At 38.5% G+C, this 26,385-nt stretch overlaps 1 protein-coding gene across 5 annotated transcripts in view; it reads left to right on the top strand.

Moving 5' to 3' along the window:
• The window catches only part of FYB1 (FYN binding protein 1), a 185,180-nt gene that overhangs the window by 113,584 nt on the left and 45,211 nt on the right, over positions 1–26,385 (top strand). For all 5 annotated transcript variants that reach the window (XR_002825836.1, XR_002825837.1, XM_023742012.1 and 2 more), the window contains exon 3: positions 10,375–10,531. Coding sequence is in view for 3 of the 5 variants with exons in the window: in XM_023742012.1 (XP_023597780.1) it covers positions 10,375–10,531 (157 nt within the window). In the remaining 2 variants the exon portion in view is untranslated. The remainder of the gene's footprint in view (positions 1–10,374; positions 10,532–26,385) is intronic.

Genomic DNA, 26,385 nt, shown 5'->3' with positions numbered 1-26,385 from the left:
AAGACTTATACATGAATGTTCACAGCAACATTATTCATATTAGCCGATAAAAAGTGGAAACAACCCAAATGTCCATCAACTGATCAATGGGTAAACAAAATGTGGTGTATCCATTCAATGGAATATTATTAGCAGCCACAAAAAGTAATGAAGTAGTGATATATGCTACAATGTGAAGGAACCACAAAATTATCGAAGTGAAAAAAGCCAGTCACAAAAGACTTCATATTGTATGCTTCTACTAATATCAGAATTCAGAATAGACTAATCTATAGAAACAGGAAGTAGATTAATGGTTGCTATGAACCAGAATCGACTTGATGGCAATGGGTTTGGTTTGGTTTTAAGATGGAAGAGGGAGGTAGAAAAGAACAGGGAAGAGCTAGGGAGTCACTGCTAATAGGTACAGGGTTTATTTTTGAAGTGATGCATATGTTCTAAAAATAGATTACGGTGCTAGTTGCACAACAGTAAATATACTAAAACCAATTGAGTTGTGTACTTTCAACTGCTTTATAATAGTAAATCCAAACAATGGAGAACTCTGTCACCATGAAAAAAATTGATTGCTCTATATGTGCCAACATAGAATGATCTCTTTTTAAAATTTAGTTAAGAAAGCAAAGTATAGAATAATGTGTGTACAATGGGCCCATTTGTGTGAAAACTGCATAGAATACTTTTTTGTTTTTCTTCTCCCTTTCCACCCTGGGTTCCCTGTGTCCATTTGACCAGTTCCTGTCCCTTTTTGCCTTCTCGTCCTGCTTTTGGACAGGAGCTGCCCATTTGGTCTCATATATCTGATTGACCTAAAAAGCACATTCCTCACGGTATTTTGTTTTGTAGTCCTGTCAATCTTTGTCTGAAGAGTGGGCTTCGGGAATGGTTTCAGTTATGGGTTAACAGTGTGTCTGGGGGCCATAGTTTCAAGGGTTCCTCCAGTCTCTGTCAAACCATTAAATCTGGTCTTTTTACATCAATCTGAGTTCTGTTCTACATTTTTTTCCTGTTCTGTCTGGTGCTCTCTGTTGTGTTCCCTGTCAGGAAGGTCACTGGTGGTAGCTGGGCACCATCTAGTTCTTCTGATCTCAGGATGGTGGAGTCTCTGGTTCATGTGGTCCTTTAGTCTCTTGGGCTAATATTTTCCTTGTGTCTTTGGTTTTCTTCATTCTCCTTTGCTCCAAGTGGGATGGGACCAATTGATGTATCTTAGATGATTACTCATAAGCTTTTAATACCCCAGACGCCACTCACCAAAGTGGGATGTAGCACATTTTCTTAAAAAACTTTGTTAAGCCAATTGACCTACATGACCCCCGAAACTATGGTCCCCAGGCCCCAGCCCCAAGAATACTTCTTGAAAGATACATAAGAGACTGATGTCAGTGGTTGTTTGGGGACGGGGATTGGGAGATCAGAATCTAGGGTGTGAGACTCTTTTCAGTATACCCTCTTGTATTTCCTCAAATGTTTTATTATGTATATATTTCTTAAGGAATTTTCCTTTTTAAGGTAGATTTTGTTTTTTTCTAAAGTAAAAAGGAATAAAAGAAAATCCAAATCAATAAAACATTAAATATTCTTTAATGTTTTAAGTGTATGATGTATGCAAAGTATTATGGGCCATACACAGATGTTGATAGTGTAGACATACCTGACATCAAAAGTTCATGTTTACCTGGGAAAAAAAATGAATAAATAAATGAAAAAATAATTTACAACAATCCTTAATTAATAAACAAAGGTCATAAAGAAGCCATATTCTGTGTACAAATGAAGGCAAGCTCTTTCAGCTGCATTTGACTGCATGGTTGTTAAGACCAAAGAATGGCAGTACAGCCATACTACACTTCGAAACGGCTAGTGGCTTTTCGGAAATGTGCTTTTTACAGAATGGTCAGATGTGCAGCAGTTAGCATTTTATTTCAAGCACAAGTGGCAGTTAAGAAAATATGAATTAAAAAGGGTCAGGTGAGTTATGCAACGCTTCTGAGCTTCCAAAATTGAGAAAATGAAATTTCAAATTGTTGTAACTTCCTAGATTCTCGAGATCTGGTTTCATGCTCTAGAAGATTTCTCAATTTCTCCCATCATTCCCATTCCTTCCCCGTTTTTTCTATGACTAGCATAAACAGTTCCCCTGATACAAGTACAGTCGTGTCTGTTTTATTTTTGCTCAAGCTCCCACCTGACTTCTGAGCAGAATGCCCGCCCAACATCTCTTTTCTGAAGCCTTGAGCTTCTGTCAAATGCCCAGTAATTCAGTTCCTTAAATCTGTCTTGGGGTAAGGGTTGGCAGTAGATTGCAAATTCACCTGATTAGCACTCTACTGCTAAATCGTCCTGCAGTTCCAGTTATTTTAAAAAATCCAGTGACCACCTAGGCTATCCACCACCCTCCCCCTGCCCAAGTCTTGGGGGATAAGATCCATAAGTAGTTTAGAGTTTTATGTGTTATCTCACAAATTTTGACTCTCTAATTCTTAATGCCAATTAAACTCTAGGCTTGTTGTTCTTTCCTCTTAATTGATTTCATTTCTGCTAAGTGCTTTCATGACTTTCCTTCAAATTTCCTGATTCTGATTCTTGGGAGTCTTTTTTTCCTGGTAGCCCACCGCAGTCATCCATCTTTGGAAGCCCATTCCTCACTTGCCTCTGAATGTCTACTTTCTAGCTGCCTGGTTTCCAAAATAAAATTCTGAAACATCATACATTTAGCATCCAAAACTCTATGTGTGTAAATATCTTCATAGATTGCAGTCTCTAGAACTAGCTCTGCCCTACATGAAAATGAAAACAGTCCTATAAATTCGCACTAAGAGGAAAGGTACAAATCAGAAAAGCTGGACTTACACTTAGATCTTAGGAATGGGTGTTAATATGTCTATTTGAACTTACCAATAATTTCCATCTCATTACCTTGAGAAGCAGCAGAGCACGGAGAAAGGACATAGACATCCTAAGAAATTGACTAGGGTTCAAATTCTGGCTTGAATTTGAACTCTACCTCTCTTTCTTACTAACTCTCTGAATTTGGGTACTTTCTTAACTATCAAATGAAAACAAGGCAATACTATATCTTCTATCGGGTTGTTATAAAGGCTAGATAAGATTACATATGTAAAATATGGTACCTGGCAAAAAGTAAAGGATTAATTAATGTTATTTATATCATTCATCTCAGAAATTTCCTATATATTTATTGCTTCTGTTCCTACCTTACTCATTTTATAATAATTCAGTATTCATCTCCTTCCTTTCTTTACAACAAACCAGATTTTTGCTTTGGAGAATTTCATATTACCAACTGTATTTTAGTATACTTTAGAAAGTCCAGCTTGAGACGAAGGTAAACCTACCTGTTTTTCCCCCAGAAAAACTAAGATTGCCTTTCCTTAGAATAATTTTGCATACATGCAAATGCATTCCTTGTAGTATTTGAAAGTGACCATAGATTTTGCAAAGCAAAATGCTTTACTACTAAACATTAGTGTAACATAAAGACTTTAGTATATACTCTCCCAAGCTTGATGAGGAGAAGGACAGTCAAACAATTAGCTTCATGTTGTTGTTAGCGGCCATTGAGTCAGCCTCTGACTCCTGGCAACCCCCTGCGTTAACAGAGTAGAACTTCTCCATTGGGTTTTCTTGGCTGTAATCTTTACAGAAGCAGTTTGCCAGGCATTTCTTCCGCAGAGCCACTGGGTGGATTCAAACTGCCAACCTTTAGGTTAGCAGCTGATTGCAAATCACTTGTACAACCCAAGCTCCTTAAATTAGTTTAATGCTCCATTAAGCTTTTCAATTATCTTTGACAATTTTCCAAAGGCAATTTTAAAAAGCCACCAGTCCCTCTCCATCTCTCAGCCCTGCTTTCCTCTGGTTTTGCTGTCAGCAGCTCCAGAAGAACCCCCTTATAGTTCCAAGGCCAGTGGGAAAGCAAGAAGACTCTTTTTCTGGTTGCTCAAGTTATTGTAACTAAAGAAAGGAGAATAGATGCCAGGCAAGCAGAGCTACAGGAGTCAGCCACCAGTACTTCATGGGAAAGTCTCATAAGCCTATGCAAAGACAGAAAAGGAGCACAGGGATTGCAGGGTAAGTCAGTTTTTAGTGTTTCCAATTCAAAAGACTCATCATTCTCCAAACTGTGTTTACAATTTCTCACCTGCAGGCCTTAGCACACTATCACGGTAATGCCTCCTACTTGAAACAATCTTTATCATGTGATGAAAAGATGTCACAAATGGTTAACAAACATTTTCTTTTTTACTTCTGTTTGGGCAATAATTTTTTAAAATCCACTCACAGAAGCTTAGGAAGCTTTTTAACTTTGGGTACAGCTATTAAATCACTTATGAATCTGCTAAACCAGATTATTGTCATGGATTGAATTGTGTCCCTCAAAAATGTCTGTCAGCTTGACAAGGTCATGATTATTTCCAGTATTGTATGATTGTCTACCACTTTGTTATCTGAAGTGATTTCCCTATGTGTTGTAAGTGCTATCACTATGATGTAATAAGATGGATTAGCGGCAGTTATACTGATGAGGTCTACAAGATTATATAGTGTCTTAAGCCAATCTCTTCTGAGATATAAAAGAGAGAAGTCAGCAGAGAGACATGGAGACCGCATACCACTAAGAAAGCAGTGCCAGGAGCAGAGTGTGTCCTTTGGACCTGAGATTCCCACACTGAGATGTTCCCAGACCAAGGGAAGACTGATGCATTACAAGGACCTTCCTCCAGAGCTGACAGAGAGAGGAAGCCTTCCCCTGGAGCCGGGGCCCTGAATTTGGACTTCTAGCCTACTGGACTGTGAGAGAATAAACTTCTCTTTGTTAAAGCCATCCACTTGTGGTGTTTCTGTTATAGCAGCACTAGATGATTGAGACATTTATAAATTAAAATAACAAGATGTCATTTTCATCTGTGAAATTTACTAACATTTTAGTGTTTATGATAAGGGAGGCATTTCAAATCGATAAGTAATAGCTTATTAAACAAACGATGCTGGGATATTTGGTGAATAGTTTAAGAACAACAACAAACATAAAATTAGATCTATACCTCACACCAAACACCAAAATAAATTACTAATAATTTTAAAGAGTTAAATGTAAAAAATGAAGCCATTGAGAATTAGGAGAAAATATAGGTTAATAATTATCTGCACTCAGGGTAGTGAAGGCCTTCCTAGACATAACTGCAGTGACAGAAAGTGTACATAAAAGGACTGATTAATTGAACTAGAGAAAATGTAAGTCCTATATATTAAAAAAAAATCTATTTGTGACAAAAATGAACAAGGCAAAACATTTGTAACATAGATGTAATGTTATAATTTTTTTATATTTATCAGGTTTATAGAGAAATTAATTGTCCCTACCCCAACCACCCCCCAAAAAAAATTACAGTTGAAGAAGGGATGAGCAATACTTGTGAGAACTGCCCTGGCAGATAGTATCACAAGTCAGGAGTGCAGGGCCTGAGCAAGTTTAAAGACTCTAAGAAGAAGAAGAGCATTGTGACAGTGAGGAGAGAGAATGAAGAGAGGGGGTAATATTTTTAACAAATACCATAAGTGAAAAATTTTGAAAAGAAGGCAAAATTTCTAAAAATAGTTAGGCAGCTTTTTATGCAATATGCTGTGTAAAACCCTTCCAATACTCCCTGAAGGAAATTTACAGTAAAGTGCTATGTTTTCTTCAAAGGTTTGAAAGATAGGTTATTGGTTATGGTCTATTTTGGTTTTTTACATGCACGCAGGCAAAGGCAGAAGACAAAGCAGCTAAATTATATTCAGTTTGGCCATGTGAGAGACAAAAAGATTGATATAATATAGAGAGAGAGGTTTTGTAAACCTAACAACAACAACAATAAACCAATAAGAAAACAAAAATATTACCCAAAAATAGGCAAGGATTTGAATAGATAATACAATCAAAAAGAAAAATGGTTATAAATATTAAAAAATTGACCTTATTTGTGATCAAAGTCATGTCAAATTAAAACAAAATGTTTTCAAGGTAGCATCTCCTTTTCCTCTCAAAAAGCTACCCTAAAACAAGGGGAATAAGGAATACAAACTCTGAAGATGGAACCAACATGTTGCCCTAAACGGACACATCATGCCGTTCCTCTGCAGCAAAGGCCTGAAAAATCAAGTAAAAATAGATACAAATGTCCATACTGGAACCTTAACCATCAAATGAAGGGATAAAGAACTAGATCAAACACTGAATGGAAGAAAAAACTGAAGGAAAACAGAGAACGAGGAGAGATACAGAGTGGAGGTCCCCTACTAACTAACACAGCACGGCATCACCATCTTGGAGCACAGCCAGCAATGACCCCAGACAGGAAGTACGAGAAGGCACGATGTAAATAGAATAAAAGAAAAGAATCACGTGATCATCTCAATAGACACAGAAAAGACATTTAATAAAGTCCAACACCCATTCCTGATAAAAACTTTCAATAAAATAGGAATAGAAGGGAAATTCCTCAACATAATAAAGGGCATCTTTACAAAACTAACAGAGAGAGGCTGAAAGCATTCCCCCTGAAAATGGGAACAAGACAAGGATGCCCTTTATCACTATTCCTATTTAACATTGTGCTGGAAGTCCTTGCTAGAGCAATAAGATAAGAAAAGGAATTAGAAAGGAAGAATTTTCCCTATTCACAAATGGTATGATCCTGTACATAGACAACCCCAAAGATTCCATGAGAAAACTACTGGAACTAATAGATTCAATAGAGTAGCAGGATACAAGATCCACATACAAAATTCAGTTGGATTCCTACACACCAAGAAAGAGAACTTCAAAAAGGAAGTTAGGAAAGCAATACCATTTATAATAGCCCCTAAAAAGATAAAAGATAAAATACATAGGAATAAATCTAACTAGGGATGTAAAAGACGTATACAAAGAAAACTACAAAATACTATTGCAGGAAACCAAAAGAGACGTACATAACTGGAAAAACATACCATGTTTGTGGATAGGAACACTCAATATTGTGAAAATGTCAATTCTACCTAAAGTGATCCACAGATACAATGCAATTCTGATCCAAATACCAACAGCATTCTTTAATGAGATGGAAAACTAATCAGCAACTTTATATGAAAAGGAAAGAGGCCCCAGATAAGCAAAGCATTACTGAAGAAAAAGAACAAAGTAGGAGGCCTCACACTACCTGATCTCAGAACCTATACAGCCACAGTAATCAAAACAGCCTGGTACTGGTACAACAACAGACACATTGACCAATGGAACAGAATGGAAAACCCAGGTATAAATGGACAGCTGATTTTTGACAAAGAAACGAAAAGTCGATTAAATGTGTTAAAGACAGTCTTTTTAACAAATGGTGCTGGCAAAACTGGATGTCCATCTCTTAAAAAATGAAACAGGACCCATACCTCACACCATACACAAAAACTAACTCCAAATGGATCAAAGATCTAAATATAAAACCTAAAATGTTAAAGATCATGGCAGAAAAAATAGGGATAATTCTAGGGGCCTTAATACATGGCATAAATTCAATACAAACTGTAACTAAAAATTCACAAATACCAGAAGATAAACTAGATAACTAGGAGCTCCTAAAAATTAAACACTTATGCTTATCAAAAGACTTTACCAAAAGAGTAAAAACAGAACCTACAGACTGAAAAAAAATTTTGCCTATGATATATCTGACAAGGATCTAATCTCTAAAATCTATAGAATACTTCAGCATCTCAATAACAAAAAGACAAATAATCCAATTAAAAAATGGGCAAAGGATATGAACAGACACTTCACCAAAGGAGACATTCAGTCGGCTAACAGACACATGAGGAAATGCTCCTGATCATTAGCCATTAGAGAAATGCAAATCAAAAATACAATGAGATACCATCTCACCCCAACATTGCTGGCACGCATGAAAAACACAGAAAATAACAAAATAACAAATGTTGGAGATGTTGTGGGGAGATAAGAACTCTTATGTACTGCTAATTAAAAAAAAGAAAAACCAAACCCGTTGCCGTCAAGTTGATTCCAACTCATAGCGACTCTATAGATGATACAACCACTATGGAAAACGATATGGCGCCTCCTTAAAAAACTAGAAATAGAAATGCCATATAATCCAGCAATCCTACTCCTAGGAATATATTCTAGAGAAATAAGAGCTGCCACATGAATAGACATATGCACACCTATGTTCATTGCAGCATTGTTCACAATAGCAAAAAGATGGAAACAACTTAAGTGCCCATCAACAGATGAATGGATAAACAAATTATAGTACATACACACAATGGAATACTACACAACAATAAAGAACAGTGATGAATCTGCAAAACATCTCAACATGGATGAATCTGGACAGCACTATATTGAGTGAAATAAGTCAACCACGAAAGGACAAATATTGTATGAGACCACTATTATAAAAACACAAGAAAAGATTTACACACAGAAAAAAAACCAATCTTTGATGGTTACAAAAGAAGGGAGGGGTGGGGAGATGAAGTTACTAACTAGATAATAGACAAGTGTTAACTTTGATGAAAGGAAAGACAGCAACAATATAGGGGAAGTCAGCATAACTTGACCAAGACAAAGCCATGGAAGCTTCCTAGACACATCCAAACACCTTGAGGAATCGAGTTACTGGGACTGAGGGCTGGGGACCATGGTCTCTGGGGACATCTAGGTCAATTGGCATAATTCATAAAGAAAACGTTCTACATCCTGCTTTGGTGAGTAGTATCTCGGGTCTTAAGAACTTGCACATGGCCATCTACAATCTATCTATCGGTCCCATCATGTTCAGAGCAAAGGAGAATGAAGCAAACCAAAGACACAAGGAAAATATTAGTCCAAAGGACTAATGGACCACATGAACCACAGCCTTCACCTGTCTGAGCCCAGAAGAACTAGATGGTAGCTGGCTACCACCACTGACTGCTCTGACAGGGATCACAATAGAAGGTTCTAGACTGAGGAGAAGAAAAATGTAGAACAAAATTCAAACTCACAAAAAAAGACCAGACTTGCTGATCTGACAGAGACTGGAGGAACGCGTGACACTCTTATCCCCGGACACCCTGCTAACTCACAACTGAAACCACTCCCAAAGTCCACCCTTTCAGCCAAAGATTAGACAGGCCTATAAAATAAACAGTAACACACATGAGGAATGTGCTTCTTAGTTCAGTCAAGTATACAAGACCAAATGGGCAACACCTGCCCAAAAGCAAAGATGAGAAGGCAGGAAGGGAAAGGAAACCTGGACCAATGGACAGGGGGAATCCAGGGTTTAAAGGAAAAGAGGAAGAGTGCTGACACATTGCAAGAATTACAACCAGTGTCACAAAACAATTTATGTATAGATTTTTTAACGAGAAACTAATTTGCTCTGTAAACTTGCACCTAAAGCACAATAAAAAAAAAAAATTTGTGTATAATTTTTTGAATGAGAAACTACTTTGCACTGTAAACTTTTGCCTGAAACACAATAAATAATAATAAAAGAAATACAAACTTCATTCATAGTCAGTGAACCCCTAGGCAACATGCATAATTCAAAAATACAATATATGAAATCAGAAAGTGAATAGAGGAATGACAGAGAGGAAGAGGGTCAAAGTAAAGGAGGAAGATAGCAGAGACAAGCAATTCTATTCACCATGTAGCCAACAGGACCTGGGAATTTTTTTTTTTTTTTAATTGTACTTTAGATAAAGGTTTCCAGGACAAACTAGCTTCTCATTAAACAGTATATACATTGTTTTGTGACATTGGTTACCAACCATAATATGTCAACACTTTCCCTTCTGGACCTTGAGTTCCCTATTACCAGCTTTCTTGTTCCCTCCTGCATTCTAGTCCTTGCCCCTGGGCTAGTGTGCCCCTTTAGTCTTGTTTTATGGACCTGTTTAATCTTTGGCTGAAGGCTGAACCTCAGGAGTGACTTCATTACTGAGATAAAAGGGTGCCCAGGGGGCATACTTTTGGGGTTTCTCCAAACTCTGTCAGGCCAGTAAGTCCAGTCTTTTTTTGTGAGTTTAAATTTTGTTCTACATTTTTCTCCTGCTCTGTCTGGGACTCTATTGTGATCCCTGTCAGAGCAGCAGCGGTGGTAGCTGAACACTTATCTAGTTGTGCTGGACTCAAGTCTGGTGGAGGCTGTAGTAGCTGTGAGGACCTGGGAATTTTTTTGGTTCCACCAATGTCATGTTGATTTAACCTGGGATATATTTCTAACATTTTATGTTCAAGACCCTCATCTCCGTTTACCTGAAACAGCTAGTTCTTGTGTTTTGAAGATTTGTCTTAAGTCACGGTATTCTTTGCCTTTTTCTTAGGTACCAGCAAAAGCCAAGCATCTTACTCAACAACTTCCCTACCACCACCTCCACCATCCCATCCAGCCAGCCAACCACCATTGCCAGCATCTCATCCAACACAATCAGCACCCCCAAGCCTACCTCCCAGAAACATTAAACCTACCATTGATCTAAAGTAAGTAAACAATTCTTTCCATTTCTTTAGGTGAGTAGATTTTCAAACTATATTTTACTGAGTGCTGAGGGCTCCACAGTAAACTCTGGGATCTCAAAGGTAGGGCAGATGTCAGAGAGAAAGGGTTGCTGAGAGACAGCTCCCATTCCACTTTTAGTCTAAGCAACTCTTGTTTACCTGTTTGATGTTGTGTTTCCCATTAAAATTTCATTTGAAGAAATTCTCCATTGCTCTAATAAAAGGTCCCAAAGCTTTCTTCAAGTCAACACCACAACCATCTCCTCCATCATCACCATCACCCCCACCACCATTGCCATTATCATCATCGCTACCGCTACCACCACTATATTTTACTGACTGCCTATGTGTGCTAAGCGCTTTAAGTATATTATCCTTACAACCTTATCAAGTGGGTACTATCATCATTATTTCATGGATGAGGAAATGGAACTTTACAAAAGCCAAGTAACTTCTCCAAGATCACACAGTGGTGTACAGTGGAAGTTTGAACCAATGTCAGTCTGACTCAAAAGCAAATGTGTGCTCTTAACAACGAGTTGTATGTTGTTGTATGCTATTGAGTCAATTTGAAATCATAATGACCCTATATGACAGTAAAACTTTCCTGTAGGGTTTCCTAGGCTGAATCTTTATGGCTCATAGGAACCTTATAGGATGAAGTTGAACTTTGTGTACCAACTCGATGGTACACAACAACAATCTTTACAGGAGTAGATCACCAGATCTTTTCTCCTACAGAGCCGCTGGTGGATTCGAACTGCCGACCTTTCAGTTAGCAGCCAAGAACTTAACCACCAGAGAGATACATACATAGATATACATACACACTCATACACACACACACACACACACACACACACACACACACACATACACATACACATACATATATCCTCCTTTAAATAAAAAACACAGGTTTTTCTTTCATCCTTCAGAATTTTTGGCTGGGTGTTAAAAACCTAGGAAACTTAATTCAATCCCACCCTAGCTTAAATGTTCTCTTAGATGGTACTTTTTAGAATATTAGAACTGTACGATCTGCTATGCATAGACTCTTTATCCATAATTTTCCAGAATAGCTGGTTGAGGTAAAAGGAAGAAGGAGATTGGAATAAGATAAAATATTGTTTTAAAAAGAAATAACTCAGATGATGGCAGAACACAGATCCTTATGGCAGGACTGACTAGGTCTTCTCTTTCTTCTTAGAGAAAATTGACTTACATGGTTGTCCTTTACCACAAATAGTATCCCAATATATTCATCTACAGTTTATTTTTCCTTCACTTCAGTCCCCCTCCCAGACTGATGATCTTTATGATAAAAATACTTAATGTCCATAATCCATATAATAGAAACTCTTAATAAAAATATCTGACTGATAGCTTTCCTCAAATGCTTGATGATCATTGTTATTGTTAGGTGCCATCTAGTTGATTTCGACTCATAGTGACCCATAAGACAGAGTAGAATTGCCCCATAGGGTTTTCTAGGTTGTAATCTTTATGGGAGCAGATTGCCAGGTCTTTCCAACTGCCAACTTTTTGGTTAACAGCCAAGTGTTGAACTGTTGTGCCACCAGGGCTCCTTGCTTGATGATTATGGGGATTGAAAGCACACTTATCATAGGTAGCCACTACTGTGTTTCCCTTTATTGTTCTTTCATTGGGGTTTAAAGGTAGTAACTAGAAGATGTTAGAGCAGCTTAATGGTTATCTTATTCATGGCCTGCTTTGTGCATTTATGTTAACTGCACATCCTCCCAGATATTTGAGTTTATGAATTTTTAAGTATCAGACTCTAATATTCCATGATGGTCCCTGGGTAACACAAACAGTTTGCTCTTAGCTGTTAACCAAAAGACTAGTGATTCAAACCCACCCAGCAACGCTGCAGAAGACAAGCCTGGTGATCTGCTTCCATAAAGATTACAGCCACGAAAAACACTATAGGGCTCAGTTCTACTCTCTAACACATGGGGTTGTCATGAGTTGCAATCAGCTTGATGGCAACTGGTTTGTTTGTTTTTTAATATCCTATGATATCCTACTATCAAATAAGAGCGTAAGCCATTTGCCTACTAACATACTAAATAAATACTAGTTTAATTAAAATAGTTAATTAGTTAATATGTATTCTTGTAGACAGCTGATTTGTGTCAATTACTTTCCTTTCAGATGTATTAAATCCACTATTTCTTTATTCTAATTTTTTATTCCTTCCATGATCATTTTAATGCATTGTATTTTGACTTCAGTGCTTTTAAATCCTGTAGTGTGACCCTGTTTAGCTACTGCCTTTGTGAGACTTCTGTACCCAGTGTAACCCTAGTGAGAAATTTTAATAGATGACTGGAGCATGAGAAGGCATATAAGATGGTAACTGTTTGGAAGAAGAAATTGTGGAGAAGAGGAAGAATATTCGGTGCTATTCCTATTATTTGGGGGGTCCTCAGGACCACACAGGAGTCCTGGTGGCATAGTGGTTAAGAGCTATGGCAAGCTACAGATGCTGACCAAAAGGTCAGCAGTTCGAATACACCAACTGCTCCTTGGAAACCCTATGGGGCAGTTCTACTCTGTCCGATAGGGTTGCTATGAGTCAGAATTGACTCAATGGCCGGAATCGACTCAATGGCAACAGGAACCGGTTTTAAGACCACCCACATATTTAACGATTCTCTAGAAGAAGTCACAGGACTCAGAATGTAGTCATACTTGTATCTAAGATTTATTACAGTCACAAAGTAAGGATAAACAGCCAGATCACAGGGGGAAAGATGCAAGTTGAGTCTAAAGAAATTAATGCACAAGTTTCCGATACTCTATCCCTCCCAGCCTGGAGGATACACATCAAACGTGCTCCTTTCTCCAGCTGTGAAAACACAACAAGTAGGTAATGTTTCTTTCCAGGGAAGCCTATTAATGACTCAGAGGCCAAAGTTTGTATTGGGTCATATAAGCACCCTCTGCCTAACCCACTGCCGTCAAGTTGATGCCGACTCATAGAGACCCTCTGCCTAGCAACTACCAAAATCCCAGACATCTAGAAGGAAAGCAGGTGTTCACCATAAATCACATTGTTTATACAGTCTGAAAAACCAGTTGCCATAGTTGATTCGAACTTATGGCGGCCCCACGTGCTGCAGAGTAGAACTGCACTTCATAGGGTTTTCAGTGGCTGATTTTTTTTTTTTTTTTTTTAAGTAGATCTACAGACCTTTCTTCTGAGGAGCCTCTGGGTGGACTCAAACCATGAGTCTTTCGGTTAGCAGCCGATGTGTTAACCATCTGAGCCACCCAAGATAGGCACAGTAAGATACTCCTATCAATTAGGCAACTTTTCCTAAAAATGTAGGGAATTTTTTTAAAGTTGAGTGGCCAGATACCAGCTAAAGGCCAATCTTGCAAGCAGATTCTTCTAAAGATAGTGCCTCAGGTTTGCTATGTTAACTCTTTACTGCAAACTTACTTGTTATGGATTGAATTGTGTCCCCCTAAAATAAGAGTTGGAAACCCTGGTTGCATAGTGGTTAGGAGCTATGGCTGCTAACCAAAAGGTCGGCAGTTCAGATCCACCAGGTGCTCTTGGAAACCCTATGGGGCAGTTCTACTCTGTCCTATAGGGTTGCTATGAGTCGGAATCAACTCAAAGGCAATGAGTTTGTTTTTTTAAAAAATAAGAGTTGGAATCCTAACCACTGTACCTGTGGATATATGTAATCCCATTTGGTAATAGTGTTTTCTTTGTTATGTTAATGAATCCATATCAAGGTAGGGTGTGTCTGAAACCTAATCACTTCTGAGTTATAAGGAGCAGCATAGACACAGAGATAAGCAAGCACAAAGAGGGGGAAGGTAGATGCCATGTGAAGATTGCCAGGGAACTGACTTTGCCCCAGAGCCAACAGAGAGAGAGCCTTCCATCAGAGCCAGTGTCCTGAATCCAGACTTATAGCATCCTGAACTGTGAGAAAATAAATTTCTGTTCTTTAAAGCCACCTACTAGTGGTATTTCTGTTATAGCAGCATTAAAAAACTAAGACACTATTCCTTAGAATCCATTATGATGAGGTGGGGAAACAGGTTAAAGGAGGAAGTAAACATCTCAAAGACAGTTCTGCCGCCTATACTACTGCTTCATATGAATGCTAGCCCATTTCCCAGCTCTGTGGGGAATTTTTACAAAGAAGTCAAAGTTGAAAAGGGCCTGCCAACCAGCCAGGCTCATATTCTTACTTGTAATATTGTTTTCATCAGAGATTAACAAAATCTACCACTAGTAATAAACTTTACCTCATCCCTATTTCCATCTTATTAAGGATTCCTAATTATAAAGTCTAGTTCACCTAAGGATTGCAACTCCACAAAATGCATACTCTCAGAAGAAAGATGGAAAGAAATGAGAGTCTTGGGTGTCATATTGTCTAGATCATCTATAGGTGGAACGTCTGAAAGTTAATTATTAGATGGAGGGAATAGAGGAAACAAAAGGTAAGGGCCAACAATAAACTTCTTTTTTTTTTTTAATCAAAAGTGAAAATGTGGTGTATAGTGAAAGCCTTTGATGATCCCATCAGAGAGCTCAAATAAATTCCAAAATGAAGAAATATCTACATTAGAAAATTTTCCCCAAATAGGGGAAGCTAGATAAAATGCATAGAGGAAATGAAAGCAAAATAGGTCTGTAGATTCAGGTTCAAAAGCATATGTAAAAGGGAAATTTATGGGGTGGACTTTAGGTAGAATTACAAAAGATATAGGTGTTTTCCTCATAAAACTACCCCTCAAGATACACACATAAATGCTTCCCAGGTACCCCCTTCTGTCTACCTAAAAATGTTATTCATCCCCTCTCTGATCAAAGCCCACCTCGGGTCAAGATCTAATAGATGTTTTTTTGTTTTTTTACATTCATTCAACAAATATGTTTGAGCCACTACTGAGCCACACTTTGTGCCAGGTATTGTCATAGGAACTAAAAGAATATCAGCGAACAAACAAAAATCCCAGCCTCAGAAAAGAGGAGATAAGAGACAAAAACAATAAAAATAATAGGTAAATAAAGTAATGTGTTAGGAAATATTAAGTGGTATGAGAGAAAATAGCACAGGGTTAGGTGGTGGGATTGGGGCAGTGGTGGTTCAGTGGTAGAATTCTCACCTTCCATGCAGGGGACTCCAGTTTGAGTCCCAGCCAGTGTACCTCCTACACAGCCACTACCCATCTCCAGGAGGTGCTTGTGTGTTGCTATCCTGTTGAACAGGTTTCATTTGCACTCCTAGACTAAGACGGACTAGGAAGAAAGACCTGGCAATGTACTTCTGAAAATCAGCCAGTGAAAACCCTATGGATCACAATGATCTGATCTGCAACCAATCATGGGGATGGCACAGGACTAGGCAGCATTTCCTTCCATTCTGCATAAGGTTGCCGTGAGTTAGGGGCCAACTCAAAGACAGCTAACAATAACAGGTGGTGGGAATGTAAAGGTGGGGTAGGAAATAGTGTGTTGCAACTTTAAACAGAGAGGTGAGGGTAGCTGCCCTTATAGAAAGTGAAACTTGAGCAAAGACTTGAAAAAGTGAGAAAGTCGGGCATACTGGAAGAAGACTATTTCAGACAGAGAGAACAGCTTAGTATGTACAAGGACTAGGGAAGTGTGGAGTGAGCAAGGGAAGGAGTAGTAGAAGAGTCAGCTCATGTAGGACTGCGTGGGTTGTGATAGAGATTGTAGCTCTTACCTTAAGTAAAATGAGAACCACTGAAGGGGTTTAAACAGAGCAGTGATGTTATCTGATTTATGTGTCATAAGGATTACCTTAACAGCTGTGTTGAGAAGAGGCTATAGGTGGGCAAAGGTAGAAGGAGGGAAACCATTTAGGCAATACTGCAGAAATGCAGGCAAGATATGAAGGTGGTTCTAGCCTGAATGGTAGCAATGGAGGTGGTGAGAAGTATCCGATTCTGGATGTATTTTGAAGGTAGAGACAACAGAACTTGGATTTTGGTTATGAATGAAAAAGTACTGAGGATGACTCTGAGATTTTTGGCCTGGGAAATTTTAAGGATGATATTTGCAATTTGGGGAAGTTGAGGGTAAGCAAGTTTTAGGGATAGGAAAGATCAGGAGATTATGGCTGTATTGAGGGGTCTATTAGACATCCAAGTGGAGATGTTGAAGAAGCAATTGGATATGAGAATCAAAGAGTTTGGGAGAGAGTTCTGCACTAAAAATACAAACTTGAGAGTCATAAGCATACATTCCACATTTTAATCCATGATTGGCTGAGATCACCAAGGAATTTAGTGTACATAGAGAAGAATTGAGCCCCAGGCCACGCCAAATCTAATAGGCCCTGGAGAAAAAGAATCAGCAAAGGAGTCTAAAGGTTGGCAACCAATGAAGTGGGGGAAAACCAAGAGTGTGGTGTCCTAGAAGCCTAGTAAAGAAAGTGATAATTCCAGAGGATAAACTAGATAACTGGGACCTCCTAAAAATTAAATACTTACACTCATCAAAAGACTTTTCCAAGAGAGTAAAAAGAGAACCTACAGACTGTGAAAAAATCTCTGGCAATAACATATCTGATAAAGGTTTAATCTCTAAAATATACAGAAAACTTCAAAAACTCAACAATAAAAAGACAAGCAACTCAATCACAATACGAGCAAAGGACATGAACAGACACTTCACCAAAGAAGATATTCAGGTGGCCAACAAATAACATGAAAAGATGCTCGTGATCATCAGCCATTAGAGAGATGTAAATCAAAACCATGATGAGATACTATCTCACCCTTGCAAGAATGGCACTGATCAAGAATTCAGAATGCAATAATATGTTGTGGGGAGATTAGAACTCTCATACACTGCTGGTGGAAACGTAAAATGGTACAAATGCTATGGAAAATGATATGGCACCTCCTTAAAAAACTAGAAATAGAAAGAACATATTATCCAGCAATCCCACTCCTAGGAATATATCCTAGAGAAATGAGAGACGTCATATGAATAGACATATGCATACCCATGTTCATTGCAGCATTATTCACAATAGCAAAAAGATGGAAACAACCTAAGTGTCCATTAGCAAAAAGATGGAAACAACCTAAGTGCCCATCAACAGATGAATGGATAAACAAGTTATGGTACATACACACAATGGAATACTGTACAACAATAAAGAACAGTGATGAATCTGCACAACATCTCACAACATGGATAAACCTGGAGGGCATTATGCTAAGTGAAATAAGTCAATCACAAAAGGACAGATATTGTATGAGACCACTATTATAAAAACTCAAGAAAAGGTTTTCACCCAGAAACAATCTTTGATGGTTACAAGGGAGGGGAGAGGTGGGGATGGGATATCACTAACTAGATAGTAGACAAGTGTTTGATCAAAGAAAAGACAATACACAGTATAGAGGAAGTCAGCATAACTTGATCAAGGCGGAGGAAGACACTTAGAGGAACACAAAGAAAAAAAAAAGAGGCAACCATAGTAAATGCTATAACACATACAACCCTACAACAACAGTAAAAACAAACAATAACTTACAAGCAGATACATATGCTGAATAGGGGAAGGAGGGTGTATAGGAGTATACCCACATACATATATAGGTTAGGTTGTGGATATTTTTACATCCGTATTATTTGTATGTACAGCAGGTATATTCATATATATATAATAGAGCACAAAGGGAGCACAGTCATAGAAGTTTCCTAGACATATCCAAACATCTTGAGCCACTGAGTTACTGGGGCTGAAGGCTGGGACCAAGGTCTCGGGGAACATCTAGTTCAATTGGCATAACACAGTTCATAGAAAATGTTCTATATCCTACTTCAGTGAGTAGCATCTGGGGTCTTAAAAGCTTGAGAGTGGCCATCTAAAATACAACTTTTTGTCCCATCACATTTGGAGCAAAGGAAAATGAAGAAAACCAAAGATGCAAGGAAAATATTAGTCCAAAGGACTTGTGGACCACATGAACCACAGCCTCTGCCAGACTGAGCCCAGAAATACTTGATGGTACCCGACTACCACCACCAACTGTTCTATCATCACAATAGAGGGTCCTGGACAGAGTGGAAGGAAAATACAGAACAGAATTCAAATTCATAAAAATGACCGGACTTACTGGTCTGACAGAGACTGGAGGAACCCCCAAGACTATGGCCCACAGACAACCTTCTAACTCAGAACTGAAGCCACTCCCGAATTCATCTTTCAGCCAAAGATTACACAGGCCTATAAAACAAACAGAGCAATCAAGTATATGACACCAAATGGGTGACACCTGCCTGAAAGGAAAAAAAAAAAGAAAGTGGTATTGAGGAGGTAATCCTCAACTTTGTCAGATGCTGCTGAAAGTCAAATAAGTGAGGACCCTGGAGGTTAGTTTGGGTGAAATTTTCATGAAGTTGTTAGAATGAAAGCCTGATTGGAATAAGCTTAAAAGAATGGAAGGAGAAGAATTGAAAAGAACGAGTACAGACAACTCTTTTAAGGAAAAACAAGAAGCAAAAAATGGGGCAGTTAACTGGTGGGAGAAGTGGAATCAAGAGAATTTTTTTTAAGATGGAAGAAATAAGAGCATGTTTGTATGTTGATAGGGAAGACCCAGTGAAGAGAAAAATTGATAATGGTGGAGAGAGGGAAGAATTCCTAGAACTAAGCAATAGAACAACTGGAATCTAGTACTCACATGAGAGATTGGCTTCCCAAAGGAATACACGACTGATAACCAGTTGCCGTAAAGTTGATTCCGACTCATGGAGACCCCATGTGTGTCAAAGTAGAACAGTGCTCCATAGGGTTTTCAGTGGCTGATATTTTGGAAGTAGATCACAAGACCTTTCTTCCAACGGGCCTTTGCGTGGACTGGAACTGCCAACCTTTCAGTTAGTAGCCAAGTGATTAACCATTTGTACTACCCAGAGACTGCAAATGACTGATAAGGTTTACAGGTCTCCCTAGGGTACAAGTCTCTGCATTGCTCAAGGAAGGAATTTTAGGAGATAGGGTGTCCATTATTACCTATAGCCTGTTCTGCCTACTTGTAAGACTGTCCCCAGAAATAACTTGAAATTATATAATTCAGGTGAGGAGGTCTTAAGAGTGTAAAAGATTGGAGGCAAGGGGAATGGTGAGAATCAGAAATAATAACTGAAACTAACGTGGCTGAGGCCAAACTTAAGCTGTGTTTTTTACATTGTATTGTTTCTCCACCTAGTGGTGAGAAATCAGTTAGTTGTATTTTCTGCTATTTTACTTAGACATGTGGAGAGGAACTGAAATGGGCCAAAAGAACATGTTTAACATTATTAATGTTCAAATTAATGTCTTTAGTGTAACACATTTTTTGGTACCATTTTTAAAAGTTAATTACAATCCCAACAGCCTGAGAAAACAGAGCCAATGGTTGAGTATTTTGGTATACAAAACAAATCACATGATTATTAATAGCAATGAGACAGGAAAAGTGAGGTAATTAGAAATAATAAATAATAGGAAGTGACTAAGGTTAGGAAAAAAAAGGTTAAAAAGTTCTTGTCCTGAGATCATTCATAGTCAATTTAAGATTATTTTGGCTGTAAAATTGGAGGAAAAGTAAGAATTTACCATCACAATTACGTAGAAATACTTAAAAATTTTTTCTAGAATTTGAAACCTATCATATCAGTAGTCCACAGCCAGATAGTCTTACATAACTCCATTTGGAAAGCAATGACTTAAACAAATGGTACTTTCAAAATCCCTCGTGGGTTAAATGCAGGAAGACATGTTCCAAGAGCAAGTATAAAAGTTTTATGTGTCACTAGCATTTCCTCTTCCCTCTTAAAATAAAACAAAACCAACATGCAAAAAACAGCTAAAATCATGTCTAACAAATTAAGGTATAAAGATCAACAGCTTTATATCTTTAAAAATCAGGAAATAGAGCTCTAACAGCTTTCTAGAAACGACAGTCATAATATTAAATTAACTTCACTTTTCTTATTTAATACTGTATGGTATAGCAGAAAAACAGAGAACTGTGGGGAAAGGACTTCTTGAATAGACGTATTATAACAACTGATAAGCTCCCTTCTCTTCTCCTTTACTCCCTCCTTCTGCTCAGTTTTCTGTGACTTGGTTTGTGACTAGTTCCATTGTTTGTCTCTTAATCTCTCTGTGGGGCTTTTCTCAATGCCTGGAACAGTTTTTTTTTTTTTTTTTTTTTTTGAGCAATTGGTGACAGTTTGATCTGTGTTTACTCATGGTATTTACACCCATTTGTCCTCCTCAGGGTCCCCCCCCCCCATTTTATTCTTCACTATCATTCTTATTCTTACCATTACTTAGTATTTATTAAATATCTTATGTTATACATAGAGTGCATTCCGACCTATATAAAATAACGCTGATACTTACATAATGTTGGGTCTATGAATAAATGTGCACATGCAAACCTTGTCTGCAAGTAATAAATGCTTTGCATAAATATGGAGGCGTACACAGGAACGTGCAGGGCAGGCACCCGTCATTTTGCAAGTATTTGTTATTCATCCAAGTGTTTCAGGAAGTAAATGGTAAGTCCAGTAGTCTTTTTGATTTCACATTCTTTTGTATAAATATTAATTAACAATCATTTGTTTAAAAAAAAGTGAATTTAGTCTCTTGGTATTACTGTTATGGTTGTTAGCTGTCATCGTGACCCCATGCGCAGCAGAATGATATGCTGCATGGTCCTCTGCCATCCCCATGATCAGTTGTGGATTGGACTATTGCGATCCATAGGGTTTTCACTGGCTGATTTTCGGAAGTAGATCACCAGGCCTCTCTTCCTAGTATGTCTTAGTCTGGAAGCTATGCTGAAACCTGTTCAGCAACGTTGTAACGCACAGCCTACACATTGGCCAGGAATCGAAACCGAGTCTCCTGAATGGAAGGTAAGAGTTCTACCATTGAACCACCAATACCTCCTGGTATTATTAGGACATCATAATTCATCAAAAGAAATCAAAGGCCTATTATGTGATGGGAATTATTCTCATAGCTTTCTAAAAATGGCAGCAATAATATTAAATTAACCAACAAAGTGACAATCCCCTTCCTCAAGGGGCTTATAGTCTGGTAGTAGGGAGAGAGACCTACAAGCAATTACTCTCTAATTTTAAAGTATTAGAGACTAATCACCATAATGGAGCGATGTATATTATTGCACCCCCTGAATAGGCCTAAGGGAGTCAGGGATAACCTCACAGAGGAGGGAGTGTTTAAGGAGAGACTTGAAGAATAAGGAGGGTCACAAGCAGGGGACGAGAAGGGAGGGTGATTGCAGAGAAGAAAAATGGCAGGGCCTGAGCATGGGGGGCACAGGAAACCAAAGAGTGTTCAGGGAGTATCCACCAGTTCAGTATTAATATATGAGAAGATGTGGTAAGAAGAGGAACTATGAGAACTAAAGAAGAGGGCTGATCATAAGAACCTTATATGCCATGAAAAGAGCTACAGATTTTATTCTTTAGACTGTCAGTGTATTTTACTATCTGAGTCACCCAGAAGCAGAAATGACTATTTACATCTTGTGCTTTTAATTATTATTCAATGCAACAAAGTTAAAAATGCAAATACTAATTTATTTCAAGTACTTAAATTCAGATTATATAACTTGTTATTCTATGTATACATCCAATAATTTTATTTAAATAAGAGTAGTCATTTCAGGGAGATCTTTGATAAATGATTCAGCAACTCAAATTGCTCAGACTGAATTCTTTCAAATCAACAGTTTTGTTTATACATTTAGTCAATTAAACTCCCTTAAATATTTTTACATTGCATGTGTAAATTTAATATATTGAATTTTATTTTTAAGCATTGCAAATACCTGACTGGACAAATTTAATGGCCCCACCAAGCAAAACCTTCCCATAAACTCAAATGACTCTTATAAATCTATTAAGTTAAACCACATCCATTTCTCTTAAACATTATAAATAGTATTTGAAATGGATTTTTCTTAAACTTTTTAAAAATTATGCTTATTATAGAAAATTTCAAACCTATAAAAGGCATGGAGAATAGTATAAGAGCCACCATGTCCTCTTCACCAGCTTCAACAATAAGATCATGACTAATCTTATTTTATTTATACCCCCACCTACTTCCCTCTTCTTATATTATTTTGAAGCTAATACCAAGCATCACATAATTTAATTCATAAACATTTCAGTGTGTATCCTTTAAAAATAGACTCTGTGTATTAATAGAAAATACCAGGTCAGTGTTCAAATTTCTAATTGTCTCACAAATTGTGTGTGTTTTCCAAACAAATTCCACCCTTCTTCATTGGGCTTATTGTGTAATTCTCTTTCAAGCTATAGGTTCACTGTCTACCTCTTTATTACTTGCATTTTATGTGTTGAAGAAATCAAGTTGTTTGTAGGCAACTGTGGTTAAGTGCTACGGCTGCTAACCAAAAGGTCGGCAGTTTGAATCCACCAGGCATTCTTTGGGAACTCTATGGGGCAGTTCTACTCTGTCCTATAGGGTCGCTATGAGTCGGAATTGACTCGAAGGCAGTGGGTTTGGTTTGGTTTGCGTAGTTGCCCAGAACTGATTTTGCTAATTGCTTCCTTATAGTACAGCTAACGTGTTCCTCTCTCCTCTGTATTTCCTATAAATTGGTGATTGGATGTAAAGGTGACTTGATCAAGTTTAGTTCAATTTTTTTTTAAGAGACTTCTTTCTAGGTGATGCTTGTCTTCTATCAGGAGCTCATAATGTCTGATTGACTCTCCTTTTGTGATGTCAGCAGCTATTGACACTCGACACCTAGAGTGCTTACTTTTCCATTAAAATTAAAAAGTCTAAATTTTAAATTGATATGACAAGTCTCATCTGAATGTTCTCTAATGTAATGAATCTCTCTAGTTTTACAAATACTTCAAATATAGAACATATGTATATTATCCCAATGATTATAAAATTTATTTCACGGACTTTTTTATACCTTGAGTTTTACTGATGCCATCACTTCTGTATTTAAATCTGAATTTTCCAAGAACTGAAACAACCCACTAAGGAAACCAATTTTCTTGTCATGACCAATTTAATGAGTTGATTAACAGAGCCTTTATACTTGCCTAAATATAAAACTAAATATATGTAAGTTAAATTTTTAAAGTTTCGACAAACCTGGGGTAGGAGGAAAAATTATTGTTTGGGGGCACTGAGCTTCTGTTAAGGGTGATGGAAAAACTTGGAAACAAAGTGATGATGGTTACACAATGTGAGAAACATAATTAACATCACTGAATTGTACAGGTAAAAAATGTTGAAATGGCAAATGTTTCATTACACATATAAACTTACCACCCATAATTTAAAAAAAAAAAAATTTCAGTAAAAACATGGGTTTATTAGATTAACTGCTTTACCATCTCAGGTGGAGACTGAGAATACATATATCTGTGACAGTTCTTCCTGAGCCACAAGTGTATCCACTGAGCCCTTTATATGGTCTTTGTGATAACAAGGCATTCCAGCCCATGCTTTTTAAATGGGATTAGTTTTACAACCAGCATCTCCTGGGGTCAAGTAACACTCTTCCTAATTCATTAAATGATTAAATGAGTATTGAATATGAGAGTGACATAATCATTTTTGTGTTAGAAAGATCACTTTGGCAGCTTTGTGGAGAAGGGACTGTAAGGATGGGGAAGATGCAGGGTAACTCTGATCACTAGAAGACTGGAAAAATGGCTGCTACAGGTTCACACTAGAAGAGATGATGTGATCCTGTTATAATGTCTAGGAGGAAAGAAGGAAGATCTGGAAGGGGAAAGTAGATTATAGGAGGTATTAAATATGAAGAACTGAGAAAACTTGGTGACTGATGTGGAACTGAAAGAGAGTAAGCAATAAAGGATGACTTGAGGCAGATGTGTGGATTATGTGACATTCACCAAGGTAAGAAGCCTAGTAGGCAGAATAGGTTTAGGCTGGGATAGAAGAAGGCAATCTCAGTTTCTGCGAGGTTGATATGGAACTGGCTGTAGGGCATCCAAGTGATATATATGAGTCTGAAACCCAGAAGAAAGTACTGGGTTAGAGATTTCAACATAAAAGTCACTGGCATTACGATAATATGTGAACTCGGGGGACATCTATGTCAATTGGCACAACATAGTACATAAAAAGAAAGTTGCATCCTACTCTGGTGAGTAGTGTCTAGGGTCTTAAAAGTTTGTGAGCAGCCATCTAAGATACAACTATCAATCTCACCATCTGAAGCAAAGTAGAATTAAGAAAACCAAAGACCCAAGGAAGCAGAGAGAGGAAGGGCCAAGATGGCAGAGCAGTCAGATGCTTCCAGTGGACCCTCTTACAATGAAGACCCGAAAAAACAAGTGAATCAATTATATATGGCAATCTGGGAGCCCTGAACATCAAAGGTAGAGTTCAGGACTGGACCGAGTGGTGGGAGGAGGGAGAGACGGTTCGGAAGCAGCCAGGAGTTGCCAGACCTGACCCGGCAAAAGCCTGAGCCTTTCAGACCTGATCAGCTCAGGGGTGAGTGGTGAGGCAGGCAAGTGGCGGTGCTTGGGAGGCACGTTTTCTGCACTGGGAGAGACCCAATACCAGAGAGTCTACATGGCCACCCACAACCAGTGAGAAGCAGCCCTGGATTGGCAAAAGATAAGTACTTGCATACGGCCTACCACGCAGATCAAACACAACCCCCTTAGGGAAGAACCTCTCTCCCATTTACCTTCCCACTCCCTGCTCTGCACTGGGTCCCGGACCAGCTTCAGCAATTGCCGAGTCCCCTGGACCTGAAGTAGGATCCATCACACACCCGGTGCCATTCTCCCTGCCTTGGAGAGTGAACAAATTAACAAACGGGAAAAAATAAACTGCCGGCTCCCCTAAGCCAGGAACCCAGGGTAGGCACAGCTGCTTTGCCTAGGCACAGGCATAAGGGATCCATGGACTTTGAGTGCCTTTCCTCCTGCATAGGCTTGTGTGGGCCCATCTCAACAGCGTAGGCCCTCATTACCACAGTACAATAGGGTATATACTGGAAGTCTAACTTCAACTGTTTTGGCTGTGAAGTGGCAGATTCTTGACATTTGACACTGCTCTGCCCATTAAGCAGTGTCTTCACCTACCCACATCAGGGGCCTGAGGACTGGTGGCTCCACCCATGCCACATAGCCACCTGCAAAAGGCCCATGAATAAGAGGTGTCCCCCAGTCCTTACAGCCAACAGCATTAGGTGCTCATAGTCTGGCTGAATAACCCACCCATCTATGTGCTCTAGGGAACAGGGACACACCGTCCTTCTGGACACTTGGGGTCAACCGTCAGCCACCTGCCTTGCTCAGAGTGTGTCCCCCTGCTGCAGCCAGATGCCTGTACCTACACCAGTCACCATGCCTGTCTAGTACTGCAAGTGAGAGCCTACACTGCACACTTGGTGGCTATCTACCTGGGCAACTGAGCTGAATCCATACAGGAGGAGCGGGCGGGCTCCTAAGCTCACATACGTAGTAACAGATCTAACCACCTGGTGACAGGACATTAGAGCTTCAAAGGTGCCAATAATCAAACTAGCTTATATGAGGAGCATATTTGGGCATATCGGGACAAAACAAGAAGCTAGGACACAGTAAGCAAACATAAAATAAATAAATATAATAACTTATTGATGGCTTGCAGACAACAGTCAATAGCAAATCGCATAACGAGGCAATCCATGATGGCTTCAGCAAGCTCCAAAAATAAAGAATCTAGAAATTTTCCAGAGGAGGAAAATTTCTTGGAATTACC

The sequence above is a fragment of the Trichechus manatus genome, unplaced genomic scaffold, assembly GCF_000243295.1.
Source record: "Trichechus manatus latirostris isolate Lorelei unplaced genomic scaffold, TriManLat1.0 scaffold00197, whole genome shotgun sequence".
Lineage (NCBI taxonomy): Eukaryota > Metazoa > Chordata > Mammalia > Sirenia > Trichechidae > Trichechus > Trichechus manatus.
Note: the sequence above shows the minus strand (reverse complement) of the source record. Positions and strands in the feature narration are given on the sequence as shown.